This window comes from Macaca fascicularis, chromosome 10, assembly GCF_037993035.2.
Source record: "Macaca fascicularis isolate 582-1 chromosome 10, T2T-MFA8v1.1".
Taxonomy (NCBI): domain Eukaryota; kingdom Metazoa; phylum Chordata; class Mammalia; order Primates; family Cercopithecidae; genus Macaca; species Macaca fascicularis.
Window position 1 is genome coordinate 6,347,588 of NC_088384.1, and position 24,814 is coordinate 6,372,401.

At 55.2% G+C, this 24,814-nt stretch overlaps 1 protein-coding gene across 1 annotated transcript in view; it reads left to right on the forward strand.

Moving 5' to 3' along the window:
- Window positions 1-3,626: 3,626 nt before the first annotated feature.
- The window catches only part of KIAA0930 (KIAA0930 ortholog), a 47,138-nt gene continuing 25,950 nt past the window's right edge, over window positions 3,627-24,814 (forward strand). Inside the window, exon 1 of the mRNA XM_045363460.3 lies at window positions 3,627-4,040. Coding sequence (XP_045219395.2) covers window positions 3,839-4,040 — 202 coding nt within the window. The 5' untranslated portion in view covers window positions 3,627-3,838. The remainder of the gene's footprint in view (window positions 4,041-24,814) is intronic.

The window sequence follows — 24,814 nt, forward strand, 5'->3', positions numbered from 1 at the left end:
TAGTGTAGAGGAATGGCATTAGGCAAACCCCAGACAGGAACACTGAAAAATGAAGCAACTGACCTATTAAAGCCATTGAATTGTGGTTGTTTTTCCTTTCTGCTAACCTTTGCTTGATTGTTGTTATAAGTGTTTGCAAAATAACCCTCAGGGATAGAAGCGCTCAGGTGGAGAGCTGGCACAATGCCCCTCACCTCAGGTTTGCCCATGTATTTGTATCGCTGCTGTAATAGTTACCACAATGGTATTGCCTTAACGCACCTCCAGTTCTGTAGGTTAGAAGTCCAACCGGGGTCTCGCTGAGCTAAAGTCAAAGTGCAGGCAGGGCTGTGTTGTGTCTGGAGGCATCTATAGGAGAATCTGTTTCCTTGCCTCTTCCAGCTTCCAGAAGTTGCCTGCATGCCTTGTCTTATGGTCCCTTCCTCCCCCTTCAGTGACAGCAACATTGCATTTACCTGACCATTCTTGTGTTGTCACATCTCTTTTTGACCACAGCCAGGAAATGCTCCCCGATTTTAAGAATTTTTTTTTCTTTTTTTTTGAGACGGAGTTTTGCTCTTGTTGCCCAGGCTGGAGTGCAATGGCGTGATCTCGGCTCACCGCAACCTCTGCCCCCTGGGTTCAGGCGATTCTCCTGCCTCAGCCTCCCAAGTAGCATTACAGTCATGCACCACCATGCCCAGCTAATTTTGTATTTTTTTTAGTAGCGATGGGGTTTCTCTATGTTGGTCAGGCTAGTCCCGAACTCCCGACCTCAGGTGATCCACCCGCCTTGGCCTCCCAAAGTGCTGGGATTACAGGCGTGAGCCACCATGGTGCCTGGCCTTTTAAGAATTTATGTGATGAGATTGGGCCCACTTGGATAACTCAGGATGATCTCCTTATCTCAATGTCTGTACTCTTAGGCCCCCTGTGGCAGCTCACGCCTGTAATCCCGGCACTTTGGGAGGCCGAAGTAGGCGGATCACTTGAGGTCAGGAGTTCGAAACCAGCCTGGCCAACATGGTGAAACCCCCTCTCTACCAAAGTACAAAAAATAGCCGGGTGTGGTGGTGCGCACCGATAGTCCCAGCTACTCAGGAGGCTGAGGTGGGAGGATGGCTTGAGCTGGGGAGTTGGAGGTTGCAGTGATACGAAATTAGCTGGGCGTGGTGGCGCATACCTGTAATCCCAGCTACTTGGGAGGCTGAGGCAAGAGAATCGCTTGAACCCAGGAAGTGGAGGTTGCAGTGAGCCGAGATCGCACCATTGTACACCAGCCTGGGCAACAAGAGCGAAACTCTGTCTCAAAAAATTTTTTTTTGTGTGTGTATAGGTAATACCTAGAGTATTATTGAAACACAGGAAAGAGCCCAAGCAATGTTTGTTTATTCATTCAACAGATGTTTTTCTGGCACCAGTCCTGGGCTGGGTGCCAGGGAAGTGGAATGAATTGGTTCAATGCTTGTCGTATGACACAGAATCCATGGAGGCAACTGTGTGCAGGAGGGTGGGGTGAAGCAAATAAGAACCCAATGCATTGGCCAAGCCAAACCAGGCAATGTGGGCCCCGAAGGCAACTATAGTTATGGAGCAGAAAGGATTTCAGGCCAAGGGAACACTGTGGGCAAAGGCATGGCAGTGGGAACAGGCAGGGGGTGCTGTGGGGTCTGGGGAGACAAAGAGGGATGTGACTGTTAGACTTGACGGCTTTCGAGGGCGCACTCATGCTGTCTGATCCACCATCCCCAGTTCTCACATCCACCAGCCCAAACCCCAGCTCTCCAGAGGCAGAACCAGAGGCCTCAGCCCTCATGCCGGTGTCCTCATTTTACAGACAGGGATGCAGGCCCACTGGAGAAGAGAAATACACCCGAGGCTGGTCACGTACTTCATTCATTCCCTCACTGCTCACCTTTCTACAGAGCCCTCCTGGACCTGGCACTGGGGCCACAGAGGGGTCAGACGTGGCTCTGCTCTGAAGAGTTCAGGGACCAGTGGCACAAAACTGGGGCAGAGGCCTGAAGCAGGATCCAGATCCCATTTCCCTTCCGGGGCTCTGCCCAACGCCACGGCTCCTTCCTGCCGTGCCTCCCAGGAAGACCCCTGTGTTCCTGTCAGACCTCTCTGTCATTCTTCTTTTGTGCAGCCTACATTTTTTTTTCTTCCTTCCTTCCTTCTTTTTTTTTTGAGACAGGGTCTTGCTCTGTCTCCCAGCCTAGAGTGCAGTGGCAGGATCTTGGCTCACTGCAGCCTCCACCTCCCGGGTTCAAGCAATTCTCCTGCCTCAGCCTCCAGAGTAGCTGGGATTACAGATGTGTGCCACCACGTCCGGTTAATTTTTGTATTTTTAGTAAAGATGGGGTTTCACCATTTTAGCCAGGCTGTTCTGAAGCTCCTGACCTCAGGCAGTTCGCCTACCTCAGCCTCCCAAAGTGCTGGGATTACAGGCATGAGCCACTGTGCCCTGCCTGCAGCCTGTATTTATTTATTGGGTGTCTCATGTGTGCCAGGCAATGCCCAGGGTACTGGGATTACAGCCGTGTAGTAGATAGGCCCCTCCCTCGGTGGAGAAGACAATAAGCAGAACCCACAGGTATCCAATGTGTCGGGAGGAGGCAAGTGTCACCCTGTGACGGAGAAACAGACTAAGGGAAGAGAGAGGGAGGGAAGGCGGTCAGGGGAGGTTCTTTGAGGAGGTGACACTCCGGCCGCAAAGGAAATGAGGAAGCAAGTTACACAGGAATGGGGAGAAGAGGACTCTAGACAGAGGGAAGGGGGGCCTTGATGGGTCTGGGGGTCTGCACAGAGGCTGTGAATGCGGGGAGCGGCGTAGATTTAGCTTTGGAGAGACCTGGAAATCAATGCTGGTCTCTCCATCTCCCCTGTTCTTGGAAATGGACCACCAGGCATGAGGTTTGGGGAGGCCACTGGCTGCTTCTCCAGGGTCTTCCTGTATCAGTCACAACCAGCACACGGAGGGATGCTGGCCAGACCTGGCTTCATCAGGGTGACACGCCCAGCTAACCTCATACCTCCCACTTCATCAACACTCCCCCATGTTGGGGAGGCAAGGCAGGGAAAGGTCCCCCATGGTGCAGCCGAGGAAGTGGAGGCGCAACACTGCACTGTGCCAGGTGCAGAGGAAGGGGGCTGGAAGGGCTTTGCCACGGTGTCCCCCAGGAGACCACCTTCTGGGGGCAGGTGACCTCTTGAGGGGTTCTGCGGAAGAAATTCCCAGCAGAAACCAGGTGGGAAGTTCCCAGAAGTCAGCAGAGGGGACTCGGTGGAGGTGGCAACGCACAGGGCGGGTGACAAAGTACACATCCCGTGGGGCAGCAGCGGGGGAGGGGACAGGGGCCCTGAAGGGGCGGCGGAAGGGGCTCAGAGGCGTGATCCTGCTGGCGGGGCGTTTAGGGCCGTGTGTGGAGGCGGGACCCCGCGAGCGGTTTGAAGGAGGGAGTCGCGAGCATCCGAAGATCGGCGGAGACCGGCCGTTGGAAGTGGGCGGGGCCAGGGAGGACAGGGGGCGGGGCCAGGGAGCCGGGGGCGGGTTCGTGCCGTTCAGAGGCGGGGCGGGAGGGGACAGGGGCGGGGCTGGGGCGGGGCCGAGGCGGGGCCAGGTCGGGGCCGGGCCGGGGCGGGGCGAGCGGAGCCGGGGGCGCGCGGGCGGCGGCGGCGCGGAGGTTCGCTCGCCTGTGTTGGGCTTGGCGAGTGGCGGCGGCGGCGGCGACGGCGACGCGCACAGAGGCGGATTGTGGCTTCCCTGGTGCTCGTGGCGGGTTGCGCCGGGGCGGGGGCGGCGGGGCGCGCCGGGGGCCCCTGCGGGCGCGGCGCAGGCGATGAACCGGGGCCCGGCATGGCCTCCGCGCGGCCGCCGGGCCGGGCCTGCGCCTCGGCGTCCGCGCCCGCGGGGCTCCGGGCCGGGCCGCCCGCCCTCCCCGCCGCCCCCGAGCCTGCGGGCGGCGCCGAGGCCGAGGAGCGCTCGCTGCAGCACATGCTCCGTGCCATAGCGGAGGAGCGCGGCCGCCTTAGCCTGCGCCGCGAGGTCTGCGGCCTCGGTGAGTGGGGCCTGGGGGCGAGGTCGGGCCGGGGGAGGTGAGCGTCTCCGGGGCCGCCTCTGCGCGTCCGTGTCTCTGTGCGCCCCGCGCGTCTCTGTCTCTGCGCGGGTGTCGTGGTCTCTGGGTCTACCCGGGTGCCCTGTCTTCCCCCATGCGCCCCCCGCCCTGCGTCTGGGTCTGTCTCTGCTTTCTGTCGGACCAGCGCCCCGCACCCCTGTGCCCGGGTCTCATTCGGCGTTTCCCCCTGTCAGTCCGTCTGGGTGTCTCTCTCATCTCCCTCCTTCCTCTTCGTGCCTCTGCGGGTCTTCTTCCTTCTCCAGGAAGCCCGCCCCGGGCCTTCAGCACGGCGGCAGGGAGTGTGGGCGTGGGATCTGGGTACACCCGTAGCCCAGCGCTGCAGGGCCGGGCCCTCGTGGGCTCTGGGTGGACCTCCCTGCGAACGTGCCCTGGCCACTGTCTCCTGCTTCCCGAAGCCTTTGTCTTTCCGCACCCGCCGGCCCCTCTCATCCCTTAGCTGTATCCAAGGACCTGTTGGGCAGTGGCCCCCCGAACCCGCCCGCTTGGCTGAAGGGCAAGGCCTGCTGCCTCTCGGTGTGATTCTGGGCTTAAGTCATGGATCTGCTGGGGGGCGTGGGGTGGGGGTGCCTCGTATTGTTTGGAAGGGCCTGGGACTGCAGGTGTGGGTGGGGTCTCCCAGCCAGTGAGGTAATCCATTACTGATAGATCGTGCCCAGACTCAAGCCCAGGAGAAGCCCCCTCTTTTGTCGTCTCAGGTTCGTCATTTTCTCCATGGAAAAGACCCCTCCCTCCTCCGTGCTGGGAATGACTTCATACCACATTGTCAGCCACCCCCCACCCCACCCCCAGGCTAGGCTGGGGATTTCTGAGGGGGTGACAGCACTGCTGAGTAGGGAATGTCAGCCTTCCAGATTCACCCCGTGGCCCCTTCATTCACCGTTGGGGAAACTGAGTCCCAGAGAACAAATGCATCCCCCTAAGGTCACACAGCCGCCGGGACATGGCAGTCCCAGGCATTCAGAGCCCCTCAGCAGGCCACACCCTGGAGGCTGGAGTGGGGAGAGGAAGTAAATTTGAATCCCTTTTGTAGGAGGCAGGCTTAGCATGAGAGGCTTCCCAGTGAGCAGGCCCCAGCCTAGCCTGCCTAGGGGGAGCTTTCCTTATGGAGGGGTGGGGGTGGGGGGTGCTTATGAAGTGAAACGGACAAGAAGAACTTCAATGGTTGACAAGGTTTCAGTGGTTTCTTTCTGAAAGGTGTCAAGATTTACTTCTGAGCAGAAATTGGAGCACGCTCATTAATTCATTCTGCAAACATTCATTGAGCACCTACTGTGTGCCACCCTGGCAGGCCCACCTGTCACCTGGCACCGAATATCTGAGCTGGGATGCGTCTGAGGGACCATCTGCTGCAGGCCACTTGGCCCTGTTTGCTCAGCAGCTGCAAGCAGTCCCTCCCCACTCCCCTGTCCACACACACCTACTGTCCTCTGACCACCTTTACTTGTGAGCACCTTCTCTCCTCTTGTAGACAGCCCCTCCCTCAAGGAGGCTGCAGGGCCATTCCCAGAACAGTGAACGGTGAAAATGGCACCTAGCATTTACTGAGAGCTTACTATGTGCCGGGTGCTTTCCTCATGCTGCAAATTTAATCCTGATACAATATTGACTTTGCCAGGGAGCAGTATTATCTCCATATCAGCGATGAAGAGTCTGAGGGCTCCTCTCCCGGCCTCCAGGCCTCCCACACGTGCGAGGTCTCCGTTCTTCCCCTACTGCTGAACTCAGTCCCTGCAGGGCTCTGAGGCACTGCACTTTACACCTGCTGTTTTCTCTGCGAGGAAAGCCGCCCCTACTCATGTGCCCCACAAGTTTTCCTTTAAGTCTCAGCTCCAATGCTGCCTCTCCGGGAACCCTTTCCAACTCCCAGGCCACAGTCCTGTGCTGCCTGTGTTCTCTCTGTGCCAGGGACGTGTTTGTCGGGACAATCAGGACGACTGTGGCCTTGTCATGGTCTGTGTGCTGTCTTCCCAGTTAGCACGTGAGGCCCTCAAAGGCATTACCCAGTCTGATTCGTCTTGGTGCCCAGCATGGGGCACATACGGAGCAGGTGCCCAGTAAACACATAGTGAACAAGTGAGAAAATTATTATCTGGACTGGCAGATGAAGGGCGTGGAGGGCCACAGAGATGGGAATCTTAACTTCTTAGAAGGGCTCATTTTTGGCCGGGCACGGTGGCTCACGCCTGTAATCCCAACACTTTGGGAGGCCGAGGCGGGCGGATCATGAGGTCAGGAGTTCGAGACCAGCCTGGCTAACATGGTGAAACCCCACCTCTACTAAAAATACAACAACAAAAAAAATCAGCCTGGCATGGTGGCGGGCACCTATAGTCCCAGCTATTCAGGAGGCTGAGGCAGGAGAATGGCGTGAACCCAGGAGGCGGAGGTTGCAGTGAGCCGAGATCGCACCGCTGCACTCCAACCTGGGAGACAGAGTGAGACTGTTTAAAAAAAAAAAAAAAAAAGGTCGTATTTTTCAGATGAGAGATTATCATGATGTTCAGTGAGGGATGAGCTTACTAGGAACTTGATGCCCAGAGTGGAGCAGAGCGCACCTCTCACCTCTCAGGTGTGAGTCCTGAGAGGAGCCAGAACACCAGCCCCGGAGCACTTCTGCGTCCTCGGAATCATCAACACGCGCAAGTTGTGGGGGTAGGGTTGTGTTTGATCATCTCCACTTCACATCTCTGGGAGCCTGTTAGATGTATGAGTGAATTTAAATCTGCCAGGTTGTTGTTGTTGTTTAGCGAAAGCTTGGGTTATTCAGAATCCTGCCGTGTCCTCTGAGGTTGTTTTGAAGGTGTCAAGGGAGCCTCAGGTGGAGACGCTGGGCTTTGGTTGAGTGGTTGTCATTCTCGGAGTCAGTGTCTATGAGATGGGACAAAGCTCCTGGCCCTCCCCACTCAGGGATCATCGCTCAGCTCTCGTGATGAAAGGCACCTTGTAGATTCACACCTGGCTTTCGAGGCTTGTCTGTGGCAGCCTCTGCAGTAGAAGGGGACTTGAGCACTTGCTCTGTACTGAGAGGGGGCAGGAGTGTTGGGCCCTGATTCCTGCCTTGTGGGAGGGCACAGTCCATGGGGGAGACAGCCAGAAGCACAGGTCACTGTTAGCTGAAGTACAAACCCTGCTGGAAGCAGCCGGGGCTACGGCTGCCCGGAGCAAGATTTTGGTGTTGCATCCACAGGACACTGCTCGTGACTCCAGGTCACAGATAAGCCAGGTGATTCAGGACCCAGGTGTGCGATGCAGACGTTTGGACCGAAGGGGGACAAACCCTGTCACTTCCTCCTGGGTCCTGGACCTCCGCTCAAGCACGCAGGCCCCCTTTCAACAGGGGCAGCCCACCCGACAGTTGGTCAGGTGATGTGGACGCAACCTGGGCCCAAGACCCGGTGTGAGTCCTGAGAGGTGCCGTGAGCAGGTGGGGCCCACATCCGGCTGCTTGTCTCTGCGCCCTGCCTCAGCTGAGCATTTTTGGAGCAATTTGTGCCTGGCATTTGGGGCTAACCCCCTTTTAGGTGGCCTGGGGGATTCTCCCTGTGTCTGGAGTGCTGCAGAGAAGGGGCGTAATCCCATGGGATTACTCCAAAGTTTCTTCTGATGAGGGAACACAGGTTGGGGGGAAGTAATGTGCCCCCAGCTGCAAGGCCAGAGAGTGGCCGAATCTTGCTGAGCCCAAGCTCTTAATTGCTTGACCCTGCGCAGAGGTGAGGCCCACCTAGACCTGTGCTGAGGGTCTGGTGTTTCAGGTTGTGTGGCAGCCTGGCCACAGTGGATGGAGGCAGGGCCCCAGTGGAGCTGTGAGCTCTTAGCCAGAGGCCGCAGAGAATGGAACCACCAGCATGGCCCATGGGAGGGGTTTGTGGACAGCACAGTCTTCAAGCAGGGCTGAGGCCGGGTAGGCTTGTGTGGATGGAGGAGCAGAAGCTCACTTGGCTCTAAGCGGGGCTGTGGAAGTCGAGGCTGGAGTACTCCCTGGCTGAGAACTTGGTGTTTCCCAGCTCTGGCCTCAGAGAGCCCTGCAGGTGTGATTTGTGGAGCGGCTGCACGGGAGGGGCCACCAGTGCAGAGGATGCTGCGTGCCTGCCGCGAGCCGATGCCTGACACCTGCCGCGTTGCCTTCAGCCCCGCTCCTGGAGAGGTGGGTTCTGTCCTGACCTCATTTTGCAGGTGAGGAAGCTGAGCTTCAGAGCGGGGAGGGATGCACCCACAGCCACGTGGCTGGCAGGTGGCAGGCTGCCATTCCAGCTGAGGCCCGTCATATGCAAATAGCCGTCCCGGAAGGGTTCGTGGAATGGGCCCGAGGAGTGAGGGAGACGGCCTTGCCTCTATGCTGAACACCTGCGTGTGCTGGGCCTGCGAGTGGGGAAGAGCGCTGTGCCCCCTTCACCTCCCCCAACCCCCATCACTTTGCTAGGCCAGGTGTAGCTGGGCATAAGTGATGGGGGCTGGGGGCTTTTCGTGGGAGGTGCTGCTGGAAAGGAAGACTGTGAGCCCTGGCTAAGCACTCCAGCCCTCGGGCCTCAGTGTCCTCATCTGTAGACTGGAGACCACAAACTCTCTAGGGACTTGGGGATTGTATGAGAGAAGTGACGGGGTAAATGAGACATGGCAGGTACAGGCTCAGCACAAACCCCTGGCGTGGAGTCGGGTGCAGTCCAGGCTGCTGTTGTCATCCAGGATACAAAGCACCTGGCCCAGTGCCTGCACGTGGAATTAGGGTTGTATTTGCACCCTGACGCTCAGGCTGCTTTGAGTCAATGCGGAAGGTCTCCCTGGGCTCCTTGGGGCCCTCCAACCCCAAGACAGTCAGAGCTGGTTGTGGGCCAGCACAGTGGGGAGGAAGTGTGGCCGTGTGGCATGGCAGCAGAGCCTCTTTCGGTTCCTGGGCCTATTTTAAGGGTTGTGGGTTCCGGCCTCTAGCCGTTCCTGGGGTTGGAGCAGCCCGGGAGGCCCTCTCCTGAGGCTGAGACTCTGTGTCCTTTCGGGGGGAACCTGAGGACGCTGGACCTCACACTTTAAAGAGGCCGAGGACCACAGCTGCACGGACGTCTCTGCAGTGGCCGCATGGGCACCACCGGCCCGGGTGAGAATGCTGTGCTGCCCTGCTCTGGGCCTTGGGGAGTCATTCCCGCCCCTGGCTTCCAGCCTTCTGCAGAGAACTTCTGCGGCATGAGCCGTTCCCTCACTGTCCTGGGTCTCCTTGCCTCCTCCATCGAGCTGGGGAGGCTCGTATCAGCCGCACCACTAGGCTGCTGTAAAGAAGCCCTGAGCAGGAGACTTGTTAAACATCCTCAGATTTCCCAAATTTTTTTCTAATTAAAAAAGTTACATGCACGTTACAGAAACTGGAAAATAAGAGGAAACAATTATTCCTATTTCCAGTGACCCAGAGACACACTATTAACTTTGCAAAGTCCCGCCCGCTGGTCTTTCCAGAGGTTTTTAGAAGAGTACTTGATCCTCTATACAGGTTTCTTAATCACGCTTTTTCATTTAAAGTTCCTAAAACATTTCCCATGTTCTGACTCTAAACAGTAAATGACTGCTCCGGAGTTGGGTGGGCATGCCATGGTTTACTTAATTGGTCTCATGTGGTTGGAAGCATAGCTGGGATCCAGTTTTCACTGTTATAAATAACTTGCAGCAAAGCTTTTTCTACGTGCAAAGGTGTCTGTATTTGGATTATGTCTTTAAGCTGGCAACCTGGGAGGCCATTTCTTGGAGGCTGCTGTCTGACCCCCAAGGGCAGGGGCAGGACCATAGGTGGTAGATGGGTGTTTACAGGGCTTAAGGAGAACCCTTGAAGATAGCTTGTGGACTAGGAAGGAAGGTGAGCCGCAGCCCGTAGTGATGGGCGTCTCTGCCGAGGGCATGCAAGGAGCTGAGAAAGGATCCAGCCTCCGACTAGACTTTGGGCCCATGCCTTGCCAGTCTGTGATCCTCCAACCTCGTCTTCTCCCCCCGAGAGCTCTCCCCCTGGCGTTTCAGGCTTGTCTTCCCAGAGCAGGAAGCAGAGGTGCCCTCTTCCCCATCGGAGGACCGTGAGGCCTGGGAGCTGAGCCCCGAGCACAGGCCGGGCCAGCTCCCCAACTGCACCCACACACTCACTGACCTTCCACTCCTGGTCACCCCTCACTCCGGGCCGCCCCAGCTTGCCGGGGCCTCGGAGATAACAGAGACGTTTGCCCCTCAGGGTCAGTACACGTGCCTGGCTTGTGCCACGGCCCCTGCGTCTCAGAATTCAACCAGCCTCTCCCTGTCACTGCTACAGACAGGAGCTCTGCAAGCCCCAGTCCAGGCTCTCCCCGCTAGGGGTTCTGTGGGGGCTGGGGAAGCCCTGGTGCATAGCAGCAGCCCCAGCCCCGCTCTTCTGTCCTCTGGAGGCCCTTGTCCCTCTGGGCCTCCAATCCTTCCTGCACGCAGTGCTGGGCTAGGCAGGGCCAAGCGGGATTTGTAAACAATACGTCATCTAATCTCATAACCCCCGTCAGGTGGGAGTTAGCCCGTGTCTTATAGGGAAGAAGCAGAGGCTCAGAGGGTTGGGTAGACCTTCCCTCGGTCATTTCCAGCAGCTTGGGTCTGGTGCACTCAGCTTCCTAAGAGGGCAGAGCTCGCTGCCCATCACCCAAACCCGGCTGTCCTGCCCACCCTCCCAGCGTCCTGAGAGCAGCCACCAGGGCCCTGGGTAAGTCAGAATCCGGTGAAGGTCCTGCCACCCAGGTGGGCACCAGGGCTGTTCTGCAGCTGACTTTGAAGCGTGTTTTGACTGGATGTGATTTCCCAGACGTCCCAGGTGATGTCTGCCTCTGGGCCCTTATGGCTGCGGCTCCTGTGCTAAGGGGACCTTTCCCATCCAGGCCTACCGACCCCTCAGAAGTGGGGCTGCATGCCCTGCGTGGCCCGTGCTGGGGAACTCGACCCAGCACCTGTGCTTACTTGTTCCACTTGAACCTCAGCCTCCACTCCTTGGAACACCCCGCCTGCCTCAGTCTACCCACTCTGTACCACACCGTGTCCAGAGCACAGAACCCTGGGGAACTCGAAAACAAAATGCCCACTCCTTCCCCTGACCTGGGCATCCGAATGAAAGTCCTCCGGGGGATCCTGGAGCCTGTGGTGTAATTCATTCCGTGTCTGGCTGTGTCAGCCGGGGTTGGTGGCCACTGGGCTGTTTACCACCCCTGCCCCCATTTGATAGATGGGGCCGCCGAGGCTCAGAAGCAGGAGGGGACTGGCTGTGATGCCTTCCTCCACCCTCCTGACTTGGCCTGCTTCCAGCCACCTGTCCTTGGACCTGCCTAAGCCCCAACAGCACGAACCTTAATGTCGTCAACTTTGATACCTGGCAGGGGGTGGGTGGGAAAATAAATGCTCCACAGGGTCCCTTCCTCACCCCCAGAGACACCTGTGCCCATGAGTCAAAGCCGAACTCTGCACATCAGGGAGACGGAGGCTGAGGTCAAGTACGGAGCCCTGGCTCAGCCCCACCACATGGAGAGGCAGAGGGCCAGCCTCCCCTGGAGCCGGTCCCTGCCCGGCCCACTCTGCAGGATGGGCATCCTCCTGGGAGAAGATCTGACTCCGGGCTTCCTGTGCCTGATGAGCTCGATCCTCCCAAGGTAGGGGGGCAGTTTGCTCCCAGTGTCCCAGTTTTGGCTCAGGCAGTAGAACGCCCTCTGGGTCACAGCACGTCCTGGGGGAGCTGGGATGGAGAGAACGTCCCAGAATTCAACCAGCCTAGCCCTATCCCTGACAGACAGGTAGGGGAGACTCACAGTGGACCCTGACTGGCTCAAACAGGGTGACGAATCGGGAGGGCTGGCTGCCGGATCTCACCAGTGCTGCCTGTTGCCCCGTGGTGCAGGTGAGGAACGACAGGCAAAGTTCCCTCACACCACGTGTCCGTTATCTTTAATGTAAAAATGCTTTGTATTGGGATGTCCTTTGAATCTTGAAAAATGCTTTTCACACTTGGAGCAACACTTATGGCAGAGAAAGAGAGAAGAGCAGAATACAAGTCCACATGTTATGAAGCGTGTGGATTATCCATGTAATTATGATAGAGAAGTGCTGCCCTGCACACCCTCGTGTGTCTTCAGAGCAGTGCTGAGCAGAAGGCAAGAGGGGTGTTGTCCTGTTTACAGAGGGGGGACCAAGCCTCAGAGTGATAGGCGGACCTGGGGTGAGGTGGCCCTGGACTGGGCTTCTGCCTTCTAGTTCTTTCTGAAACCTTGCTTCATAGGCAACAACAGCCAATCAAGACCCTTCTTACCTTCTCTGCAGTTTTTGCCCCGTCTGAGTGTACATTTTTATATATTCGTAGTCACCATTGTGTCATTCATGGAGGTCATATTTCTGGAGCCCTGAAAATGCAGTGCTGAATTAGGGTTGATCTGACTCCTGGGAGCTTGGCGCTCACTGGGGAGCGGGTGGTGGCAGGCTGGTGCAGGCTGATCGTTCGTGCCTCTGGTTTCTCGCCCCTGCCTCTGTATCCTGCTCACACACATCGCTGGGACCAGCCCAGACATCCCTCGGATCTCCAGGCCCCACTGCCAATGTAGGAGATGAAAAATGTCTTTCTTCCCACCTTAGGTTCAGGGCTGAGGTTCCTATAACAAAAGGCAGACAAGAGAAAAGTGTAATTTAGTATGAGTTTTACATGATACAGGAGCCTTCATAAGGAAATGAAGATCCAAAGAAATGGGCTCAACCTGTGTGTTTGCTTTCTTTTCTTTTCTTTTTTTTTTTTCTTTTTTTTTTCTTTTGAGATGGAGTCTTGTTCTATTGCCCAGGCTGGAATGCAGTGGTGCAATCTCGGCTCACTGCAACCTCTGCCCATCCTGGGTTCAAGCAATTCTCCTGCCTCAGCTTCCTGAGCAGCTGGGATTATAGACGGCTACCACCATGCCTGGCTAATTTTTATGTATTTTTAGTAGAGACAGGGTTTCACCATGTTGGTCAGGCCGGTCTCAAACCCCTGACCTCAGGTGATCCACCTGCCTCAGTCTCCCAAAGTGCTGGGATTACAGGTATGAGACACTGCGCCCAGCCTCAGCCTGTTTATTTTCTGTGCTAGGTTTTATAAAGAAGTGGGTAATTATGGAGGGGTCTGATTGGATAAAGAAGTGTGATCTGGGCTGGGCGAGGTGGCTCACGCCTGTAATCCTAGCACTTTGGGAGGCCGAGGTGGGTGGATCACGAGGTGATCTAAAAATTAGCCGGGTGTGGTGGCAGGTGCCTGTAATCCCAGCTACTCGGGAGGCTAAGGCAGGAGAATCGCTTGAACCTGGAAGGCAGAGGTTGCAGTGAGCCGAGATGGCGCCACTGCACTCTAGCCTGGGCGACAAAGCAAGACACCATCTCAAAAAAAAAAAAAGGCCGGGCGCGGTGGCTCAAGCCTGTAATCCCAGCACTTTGGGAGGCCGAGACGGGTGGATCACGAGGTCAGGAGATCAAGACCATCCTGGCTAACACGGTGAAACTCCGTCTCTACTAAAAAAATACAAAAAACTAGCCGGGCGAGGTGGCAGGCGCCTGTAGTCCCAGCTACTCGGGAGGCTGAGGCAGGAGAATGGCGTAAACTTGGGCGGCGGAGCTTGCAGTGAGCTGAGATCCGGCCACTGCACTCCAGCTTGGGCGACAGAGCGAGACTCCGTCTCAAAAAAAAAAAAAAAAAAAAAAAAAAAAATGTGATATGGTGGTAATAAACTGGGGGCACTTAGCAAGGCCTGTTTGTTGAGATTCTTCTCTCAACTAATCCCTGTGTCTTCAGAGATGGGGAATGCTCTCTTCCTCCAGACAGAGAGGGTGCCTCTCACATGAGGGTCTTATGACCTGCTTCAGGGAGAAGGGCAGAGGGGGTGAGAGAGACCTTCCTGCTTCTGCTATTTTCTCAAATGCCAGCGTGTTTTTTGGCGTAATGTGGCCTGAACCCTATCACCAACTGACCCTCGGACATTTGCTCCCACCTATGTGTGTCTCGGGCACCTCCAGCTCAGCCTGACCAAGACGGGACTCGCTGCCCGCCCCGTGTCTGCTCTCCCCGGCACGCCTCAGCCGCAGGCCAAGAGTCAGCCCTCCCTTGCCCCTCAGCCAGCTATGGCTGAGGTCCAGGCTGTGCCTGGGCTGTCTCCTCTCCCCACTTGCATCGTCCCGTATGTCCCCACGTGGCCGTTCCTGACTGTGTCACTGTCGCCCAGGCTGGAGTGCAGTGGCACCGTCTCGGCTCACTGCACCCTCCACCCCCTGGGTTCAAGTGATTCTCCTGCCTCAGCCTCCTGAGTAGCTGGGATTACAGGCGCCTGCCACCACGCCTGGCTAACTTTTTGTATTTTTAGTAGAGACAGGGTTTTGCCATGTTGGCCAGGCTGGTCTTGAACTCCTGACCTCAGGTGATCCACCTGCCTCGGCCTCCCAAAGTGTTTGGATTACAGGCGTGAGCCACTGCACCCGGCCCATGTTCACACCTTTAAGAACCTCTTGATGTCTGGAGCCCTGGAAATGCAGTGCTAAACTAGGGTTGATCTGACTCCTGGGAGCCTGGCGCTCACTGGGGAGAGGGTGGTGGCAGACTGGTGCAGGCTGATCGTTCGTGCCTCTGGTTTCTCGCCCCTGCCTCTGTATCCTGCTCACACACATCGCTGGGACCAGCCCAGACATCCCTTGGATCTCCAGGCCCCACTGCCAATGTAGGAGATGAAAAATTTCTTTCTTCCCACCTTAGGTTCAAGGCTGAGGTTCCTATAACAGAAGGCAGACAAGAGAAAAGTGTAATTTAGTATGAGTTTTACATGATACAGGAGCCTTCATAAGGAAATGAAGATCCAAAGAAATGGGCTCAACCTGTGTATTTTCTTTTTTTTTTCTTTTTTTTTTTGAGATGGAGTCTTGTTCTATTGCCCAGGCTGGAGTGCAGTGGTGCAATCTCGGCTCACTGCAACCTCTGCCTCCTGGGTTGAAGCGATTCTCCTGCCTCAGCTTCCTATGTCTGCCAGGCATATAGTCCAAGACCCTTGGTGACCTGCCCCAGCTGACCCCTGTGCCGCAGCCATAAGACGTTGCAGGGGGTTTCCCGAGGACCCCTCCACATGTTGCTTGGAATCACCCTCCTCACCCCATTGTTGGCGAAGGGGTGTGGTCCTCAGCTCTCGTCTCTAGGGCCCTTCTGTGGCCTCCTCCTGACCCATTGGTGGAATCGGCCACCGCTCCGCTTGTTCTTGGTGGCACCTGTTGATTCCTGCCCCAGTGCTGTGACTCTACATAGCCCCCCGTGTGTGGCTCCTGTCCCTCTCCCACCTGAGCTCCCCTCCAGGGCTCCGGCTCTTCGTCCCTTGCGCCAGCTCAGAGTAGATGGATGCCTGGGCGCAGGCCCCTGGGAGTGACGGGGGAGCTGCCTAGGGGCGCGTGTGGTGGTGGGTGGGTGGAGAGGGATCTTTCGGGTGAAGAGGTGATCATTTGTTGGGGAACTGGTCCTTGAGCGAGGCATTGCCCACACAGGGCCCCCGCCTGAGCAGAGGCGGCAGGAAAAGGGCAACGAAGGTTCGCACAGTGATTTGCGGAGCCGCTTCAGGGAAGTCCCTGTAGCCCTCTGGGCTCCGTTCCCCGTTGCAGAGTAGGACTGCTTACTGCTCTGTCTCTACCTGGGGAGGGAGTGAGGGTCAGACCTACAGCCTCAGAGCATGTCATGGAGACTGCCTGTGACAGGTGGCAGAGCTGTGCCTCAGTTTCCTTTTATTACGTAGGGAGAAGAAGGTGGACCTGGTCACTGCTCACAGCCAAGGTCCTGGGACACATGTTCACTGGTCCACACTCTTAACCACTTGAAACCAAGCCAGTTGTAAAAAGCACTGTGGACAGGCAGGACCAGCTGCTCAGGGAGGGGGACGCTGTGTGTGCTGGGGTTCGGGGACATCAGAAGTGAAGGAATTAAGACAAGCAAGAAGAATCACACCCCACTCTGGCCCCACAAAATGGAAATCGGAACCCTGTCATCCCACAACCCTGTGAACTGTGACTTCACCCTTTGGGTCGTAGGTTTCCTCCCCCAAACCCCCAGCTCTGTCTGCAGGTCCCTCCTGCCGGCCCATGGACTGTCTCCATTGGCCGGTGCTGACCTGGGCCATCCCTGAGACCGCGCGCCTACCAGGGGTGCGGGGGTCTAGGATTCCAGATTTATCCTGACCCTGGGAGGAGGGAGCTGCCCCTGCACACAGTGGGAGCTCGTGAGCTGCTGCTCAGCTCCCAGGAGCGCTCTCCCTGCAGCAAACCCGGATGAATCAGCCCCAGCCGGAGCTGCTGCTGCTTTAGGGTGCAGGGATGAGGTCACCTCTGTCAGGCTGCGACAAGAAGGCACTGCGTCCGGGATCCTTCCCTGTAGTTCAGTGGGGCCCATTCTCCCCCAGGGACACTTGGAGCCAGAGCAAGTTCCGTCGCCTTTACAGAGGGGAGTTCATTTCCTCAAGCATTGTATCAGCAGCATTTCATTCCAGTGACAGCCCAGTGACGAGAGGGGTGTTGTCTCTGTTGGTGGAGGGAGACAATGGGACTCAGGCCAAAGCACTTCTGCGGGGTCCCAGAGCAGCAGGGGATGTTGGACCTAATTCTCCTGGATTCGAGGCTGGCCCTGCCTTTCTCCAGGGAAGGGCACTTGATGCCCTTTTTTTCTGGGTGGGCCTGTCCTGGCATAGTGTACGAGGCAGAGCCCACCCCCCTGGTTTTCACAATGAAGGGAGTCTCAGAAGTCAGAGTAGAGGAGGGCTAGGAATGTGGGTTGGTGTGGGAGTGGGTATTTCTGAGGAGGACGCTGCCTGCAGAGAGCATCAGATTGAGCAGGGGGCTGAGACCCCTGGGAAGGCAGAGCCGCAGAAGGGTCCAGAAGGTGCCTTGTGTCCTTTTCCCGTGTGGTGTGTCATCGCCTTGCACCTAGTACACGTGGGCCTGCACACTGAGCGCCTGCCATGGGCCGAGTGTTGGGCACAGGGGCGGGTGGCACTGGGCAGATGGGTCCAGGTGTGTGCCTGGCTCCTGGCTCAGGGCCCAGTCACAGAGTGGGGAGTGGAGGAGTGAGGAGGCGGCTGAAGCACGTGGCCTGAGTTCCTCCGCCAGGGTTTGGCGTCTCCGCAGGTATCATGAGCTGGGGGCGTGGGTCAGCCTCAAGGTTCAAGGGTTCTGGGACTTCCTTGTGCCACAGAGCTGGCATGGAGGTGGGAGGAGGTGGAATGATGACTGGGCGGTGGCCGGGTGACCTCAAGCCCAGGCAGTGGAGGAGAGGGCGGGGAAGCTGGCAGTGCGGGCTCCTGGCTGAGATGGGGCACCTTTGCCTGAGGATCAGGGAGAGGCCTGAGAAGTTACTCAGGAAGTGGTCAGCCGGTTGCGTAGGAGGCGGTTTTCTGTGTCGAGCAGTCAGTGAGTTAGGAGCTTGGATAAGGCCCACGTGAGGATGATCTCACAGAAGACGGGAATTTGAATCTGGAGCCACTGTTTCGGCTTGATGATTGTGCTTAGGAGATATTGAAACTGGAAACAGCTGTGGGGTGCGGGGGCGGCAGGTGCAGTGGTCACAGGAGGTGGGGGGGGATTGTGGAAATTGCTGCTTGGAGGAGGATAAAGGACGCTTTATGGGAGCCCCAATCCAGCGGGAGCCTCCACCCCATACAAGGCGCCTAAGGTCAGGGTTTATTCTCCTTTGTCCCCCAGGACCTCACACAGTGCCTGGGGCAGAGCAGGCCGGTGGAACTGGATATGAAGCCCAGCTCCCACAAGCTTGCCAGGTACCCAGACTTAAAGACCTTGGTTTCCTTAACTGTAAAATTGCTATTAGGCGGTCACAGATGTGGCCTGGGGATTGTGAAAGCACTTTGAGTATTTCACAACGTCGTGCAAGTCTAAGACGGGCCGATGAATAAAGTTCTGCCTGCCATCAGCTGGGGGTGAGTGGAGAGGCTGCCGCGTGTTCTCTGAGCGCACTGAGGACGGGGCTCGGCATGTCCTGTGCATGTCCTGTGTTTGTCATCATTCACTGGCTCCCTGTGGTGGATACTGCCCTGCACTGGGCCCCGGACGCCCTGCCAGCAGGGGGCTTTTATGGGTGGGGAGGAGCCCTCGGGACAGGTAGTTAGGAACCAGTGTGACAAGTCTGCAGTGTGGAGCCGGGAGCATGGCTCTGCAGGCAGGTGGGACTGTGGTCTGGCCCTGACCCATGCCAGCGGAGCGACTGCAGACCAGGTGCTCAGGCCTTGAGTCCCAAGTTCCTCATCAGGTAAATGAAGGGAATTATTCTTACCTGTCAGGATCTTTGTGAAGATCAAGTGAGGCAACGGGGTCAGGTGCGCGTGGCACAAGCAGCACTCAGGATGCCTTGCAAGGGCCCTATCTGGGTCAGGGAAGGCCGGTGCTGGGGTGGGGTGGTAAGGAAGGCACCCCTAGGGGGTGACTGTGGAGGTGGCCACTGAGCTGACTTGCACAGGCCAAGTTGGAATGGGCGCCGTGCCCGTGTCCTGTGCCCTGTGGTGTGGTCGAGACCTGCTGAGAGGGAGCAAGGCCTCCCGGGGGGATGCAGGGTGTTTGGTCAGGGAAGAAGGGCCGAGGATGACTGGAACATTGGGGACCACACGGCAGAGGGCGGGGGCTGCCTGGAGAGCCTGGCTTGCCTGGTAAGGGAGCCTGGACTTCTTCCAGAGGAAGATGTGGAACTAGGCAGGGGTTTTAGGCACGCACAGTGGAGAGCCCACGCTTCCCTTTGGTCAGAGGAGAGGACATGGCACTGCTCACGTGGGGACCCAGTGGTCCAGCTCTCTTCCTCCGAGTGCCTCGGGCAGCTGGGGCCTCCCTGGACGGTGCCTTTGTTTGCTGTGCCCCGAGGGAGGGAGGCCCTTAGCTAGAGAGGCTCTGGGAGAGGCTCTGCGAGGCACGAGTGGATGAAAGGCCTATTGAGGGGCCACAGAAGCCCATTCAGCCGGCCCTGGCTGCCTGAGTGCGGAGGCTTCCAGAGGGCCAAGGGCCGCCTGGACTCTCCCCAAAGAGGCCAGTTGACCCCCACCTTTGGACCGTGGCCAGGGCCAAGTGGAGTCTGTTGCTGAGCCCCGTGTTCTCTGGAGAGGACCTTCTCCAGGCCCTTGACCCAGACAGTTCCGGTACAGGCCCCGGCATCTGCAGGCCGCCCCACGCAGAGATGCCTTCTCAGCCCCCTCCCCACCAAACGCTTCAGGGGTCCCCAGCCCTCTGGGGATAACGCAGAACCGCTGACCCAGGGAAAAGGGCCCGGCCCCCGCAGCTCTGCTTCCCACTCCGCTTCCTCGGCCTCAGGGCCGCTCCACCATCCCGGGCTCCCTCGTCTTCCCTGCAGGGGAGTGTTGACTGCTCTCCACCTTTGCCTGCTTGATTCCTAGTTTTCCTGGAGTCCCCAGCCGGCTGGAATTCCCTGTCCAGCCACCGCCTTCCCCTGCTGGCCCCTGCCACAGCTACCATCTCACTCCTCACTGTGTTACTTATGAATACGTCCTGCTTCCGCCGAAGCTCGCCGGGGCCGGGACCGCATGAGACCAGACTAACTGATGTGAGGACGAGTGGGTTCAAGCACCAGCTCCAAGCAGCCGTGGGAGCCAGGCAGTCTCTCCCTCCTGCCGCGTCCTCATTTGTAAAATAAAATCTGCTTCAGCTGTGAGATCAAGAGCGTCAGGCTCCAGTGTTTAGCACCGTGTCTGGCACCCAGGAAGCCCTTGGGTGTATTTGTAAACATGCCGCAGAATATTTGTAAAACAGGACAAAGTTATTCTGGCCTCACTTTTTATTTATTTCTTTATATTTTTGAGACGGAGTCTCACTTTGTGGCCCAGGCTGGAGTGCAATGGCACGATCTCGGCTCATTGCAAGCTCCGCCTCCCAGATTCACGCCATTCTCCTGCCTCAGCCTCGCGAGTAGCTGGGACTACAGGCGCCCGTCACCACGCCCAGCTAATTTTTTTATATTTTTACTAGAGACGAGGTTTCATCGTGTTAGCCAGGATGGTCTTGATCTCCTGACCTCGTGATCCGCACGCCTCAGCCTCACAAAGTGCTGGGATTACAGGCGTGAGCCACCGCGCCCGGCTCTGGCCTCACTTTTTTTTGTCTTTTGTTTTGTTTGCAGGATGAGGATCTGTGCACTGCACCACTCTTAACCCTGCACTGTGGGCATGTTCGTGTAATTCCTTCAGGCTTTCCTCCTAGGCATTTTTAAAAATAGTTTCCTTCATTTAAGTATTCAGGTATAATTTTATGTCCGGCTTTTTTCCTCCACCATGAGCGTTTTTCCAAGTAACTGCATTGTTAAAAAAATTTTGTTTACTTTTTGAATAGGTAAACATGCTCAGGGTACAAAATACAAAGGTTATGAGAAGATTCTTAATGAAAATACTGAGTCTCTCTTCTCCTCTATAGTTTCTCTCCCCAGAGGCCATGAGGATACTAGTAATGATGTAATAATACTTTCCCACCCTGGGTGCTGGCTCGGTGGTGACCCTGGATGCTTATCTGGTGCTGACCCTGGGTGCTTATGTGGGGCTGATCCTGGGTGCTGGCTCAGTGCTGACCCTGGGTGCTTATGTGGGGCTGATCCTGGGTGCTGGCTCGGTGGTGACCCTGGATGCTTATCTGGTGCTGACCCTGGGTGCTTATGTGGGGCTGATCCTGGGTGCTGGCTCAGTGCTGACCCTGGGTGCTTATGTGGGGCTGATCCTGGGTGCTGGCTCGGTGGTGACCCTGGATGCTTATCTGGTGCTGACCCTGGGTGCTTATGTGGGGGCTGATCCTGGGTGCTGGCTCAGTGCTGACTCTGGGTGCTTATCTGGTGCTGATCCTAGGTCCTGGCTCGGTGCCAGCACAATTTTAAAGGCTTCACGTGGATGGACTAACTTAAATTCTCAACAACCCAGGAGGTAGATACCATTGTTACTGCCATTTTACAAGTCAGGAAACAGGCACCAAGAGGTTTGGATTTGTCTGTCACATGACCAGAACCGCTGGAGCCAGGATGGACCCTGACAATCTGGCTTCCTCACCTCCCTTCTCTTCCGCAGGCTCCAGCAAGCATGGGAGTCATCTTAAACGATTGGCTTTAATAGGAAAAACCTCTAATATTGGTCTGCTCTCCATTTTTCGCTTCATTTATCCTAGGGAATTTTCCTCTTTGGAACAGATAGAGTTGCTTCAATCTTTTTTAATTGCTATGTAGTATTCTGTTCTGTGAATGTCTTATAGTTAGTTAATTTAGTTACTATCCCTATTGATAGGACAAGTCCAGTATTTTGCCAACAGTGCTGTAACACTTACAGAATTTTACGTAGGTGGTAGGTAGTGAGACCACAAGGAAAAATTCTCCTTGTGAGATCGCTGGGTCAGAGGTAAAATGCGTTTGTGATTTTGACCGTCTGATATTTTTGGCAGTTTACGTCCCTACTGCAGGATATAAAGTCCCTGTTTCTCCACATCCTCTTTGACCTGAAGTGTTGTCAGGTATTTTGATCTTTGCAAATCTGATAGGTGGAAAATAGAATCTTGAGGCTTTAATTTACTCTCTAATTGTGTCAAGTTGAGCGTGTTTTTGTGTTCTAAAACCACTTATATTTCCTTCTGCTTTCCTTGCCGTTTTATTTTCTTATGCATTGTATACAATTTAGTATTCGTTAAGGAAATTGCCCTCGTTTAAGAGTTCCACCGGCTGGGTGCGGTGGCTCACGCCTGTAATCCCAGCACTTTGGGAGGCCGAGGCAGGTGGATCACCTGAGGTCAGGAGTTCGAGACCAGCCTCAACATGGAGAAACCCCCGTCTCTACTAAAAATGTAAAATTAGCCAGGTGTGGTGCTGCATGCCTGTAATTCCAGCTACTGAGAATTGCTTGAACCTGGGAGGTGGAGGTTGCGGTGAGCCGAGATCACGCCATTGCACTCCAGCCTGGGCAACAAGAGCGAAACTGCGTCTCAAAAAAAAAAAAAAAAAAGTTCCGTCTATGTTTCCAGTGTGGTATTTGTTTTTTGCTTTGTTTATGGTGGTAGTGGGGGTTGCTGGTTTTTTTCCTATAGAAATTTTTAATTTTTGGCCAAGCCCAGTGGCGCATGCTTGTAATTCCAGCACTGTGGGAGGCCAAGGCAAGCTGATTGCTTGAGCTCAGGAGTTTGAGACCAGCCTGGGCAACATAGTGAGACCTCATCTCTACAAAAAATACAAAAATTAGCCGGGTGTGGTGGCGTGTGCCAATAGTCCCAGCCACTCAGGAGGCTGAGGTGGGAGGATCACTTGAGCCTGGGGAGGTCAAGGTTGCAGTGATTGTGCCACTGCACTCCAGCCTAGGTGACAGAGTGGGACCCTGTCTCAAGAGACATTTTAAGTGTTTATGTAGTTTGATCATTCTTTTCCTTAATAGCTTTTATGTTCTCCTTAGAAAGGCTTCTCCCTCTCTGAGGGAATAAAAAATCCTCTCATGGTTTTTCTTTTTTATAGTTTTACTTTTAACATTAAAAGTTTTAATCTTTTTGGAATTTATTTTGGCTCGAGCAGGGACCCAACCTTATTCTTTTTCCTCAGCATACCATTTATACCAAGACCAACTGTGGAAGAAGAACCTACATCCTATTGATTTGAAGTGCTGTCTTCATAAAAACTCTTGGCCAGGCGCAGTGGCTTATGCCTATAATCCCAGCACTTTGGGAGGCTGAGGCAGGCAGATCACCTGAGGTCAGGAGTTCGAGACCAGTCTGCTCACCATGGTGATACCCCGTCTCTACTAAAATAGAAAAATTAGCTGGGCATGGTTGCACATGTCTGTAATCCCAGCTACTCAGGAGGCTGAGACAGGAGAATCGCTTGAACCTGGGAGGCAAAGATTGTGAGCCAAGATCGTGCCACTGTACCCCAGCCCGGGCAACAAGAGTGAGACTCCATCTCAAAAAACTACAATAACAACAAACCCAAAAACTCAGTTATTGTGTGTTTGAGTTTTGTGTTTTTGCTTTCTTTTCTGTTCCATTGATCTGTCCAATCATGTACTGATACCACCTTGCTTTCATTAATCATTTAATTCATTTATTCAATTAGCAAATATTTATTATGTCCTATATGCCAGAAGCCATTCTGGAAACCGAGTGTATAGCATTGAACAAAATGATCAAAGAGTGAAAAATAATGGTATCTTCGTGGAGCTTAAGTTCTGGTAGGGCATCTGTGTGAAAACATACGTCGGCTTTGGTAGGGCCGGTGTTGGCAAACTATACCCCAAATCCGGACTGTTTCCTGTTTCTGTAAAGAAATTTTTGTTGGAACATAGCCACGTCCGTTTCTTTACGTATTGCCATGGCTGATTTTGTAGTTGAGACAGGACCCTGTGGTCTGCAAAGCTGAAGATATTTTCTCTCTGGACTTTCATGGAATTTGCCGACTTCTTTACTAGGGAAAGACTGAAAGTAAACAGAACAAATAGGCAAAATATATATTCGATATTGACAAGTGCTGTGGAGAAAAATCAAGCTGGAAGTGGGATAGGGCATATTGGGGATGGGATTTGCAACTTTAAATCAGTTGGTTTGGGAAGGCCTCTCTGAGAAGGAGGTGATACTTCAGTGAAGAGCCTGGGGGCAGGTCAGGAAATAAGCTTGGTGGAGGAACTTGAGCCGTGCAGTGATGAGAACCGATTTGTGTTCTAACAATGGGCAGGGTGGAATGCAGAGACCAGTGAGCAGGCAGTGATGGTGATATGGGCCGGGATGGTGACGCGTAGCACAGGGTGGAAGCAGTGTTTTGTGAGAAGTGGGGGGGCTGGGGGAGCTGGGCACAGTGGTTCACACCTATAATCCCAGCACTTAGGAAGGCCTAGGTGGGAGGATCGCTTGAGCCCAGGAGTTCAAGACCAGCCTGGGCAACATGGTGAAACTCTGCCTCTACAAAGAATACAAAACAGAACTGGGCGTGGTATTGCATGCCTGTAGTCCCAGCTACTTGGGAAAGTAAGGTGGGAGGATCGCTTGAGGCCGGGGGTGGAGGCTGCAGTGTGTCATGATCATAGCACTGTGCTCCAGCCTGGGCGACACAGACCCTGTCCCAAAATAAAATAATAAATATAAATCAGGAATGGGTGTTGAATTTGATAGAATGTTCTTCCAGCATCTATGGAGATAATCCTCTGTTATGTCTCTTTTGAGCTCTAAATATGAATATATTAATAGATTTTCTAATATTGGACTTTTTTTTTTTTTTTTTGATACCGAGTCTCACTCTGTCACCCAGACTGGAGTGGCCCGATCTTGATCACTGCAACCTTCGCCTCCTGGGTTCAAGCAATTCTCCTGCCTTAACATCCTGAGTAGCTGGGATTATAGGCACGTGCCACCACACCCGGCTAATTTTTTTGTATTTTTAGTAGAGACAGTTTCACCGTGTTTGCCAGGCTGGTCTCGAACTCCTGACCTCAGGTCATCTGCCCGCCTCAGCATCCCAAAGTGCTGGGATTACAATGTGAGCCACCGAGCTTGGCCTAAACCATTCTTTTTTTTTTTTTTTTTTTGAGACGGAGTCTCGCTCTGTCGCCCAGGCTGGAGTGCAGTGGCCGGATCTCAGCTCACTGCAAGCTCCACCTCCCGGGTTCACGCCATTCTCCTGCCTCAGCCTCCCAAGTAGTTGGGACTACAGGCGCTGCCACCTCGCCCGGCTAGTTTTTTGTATT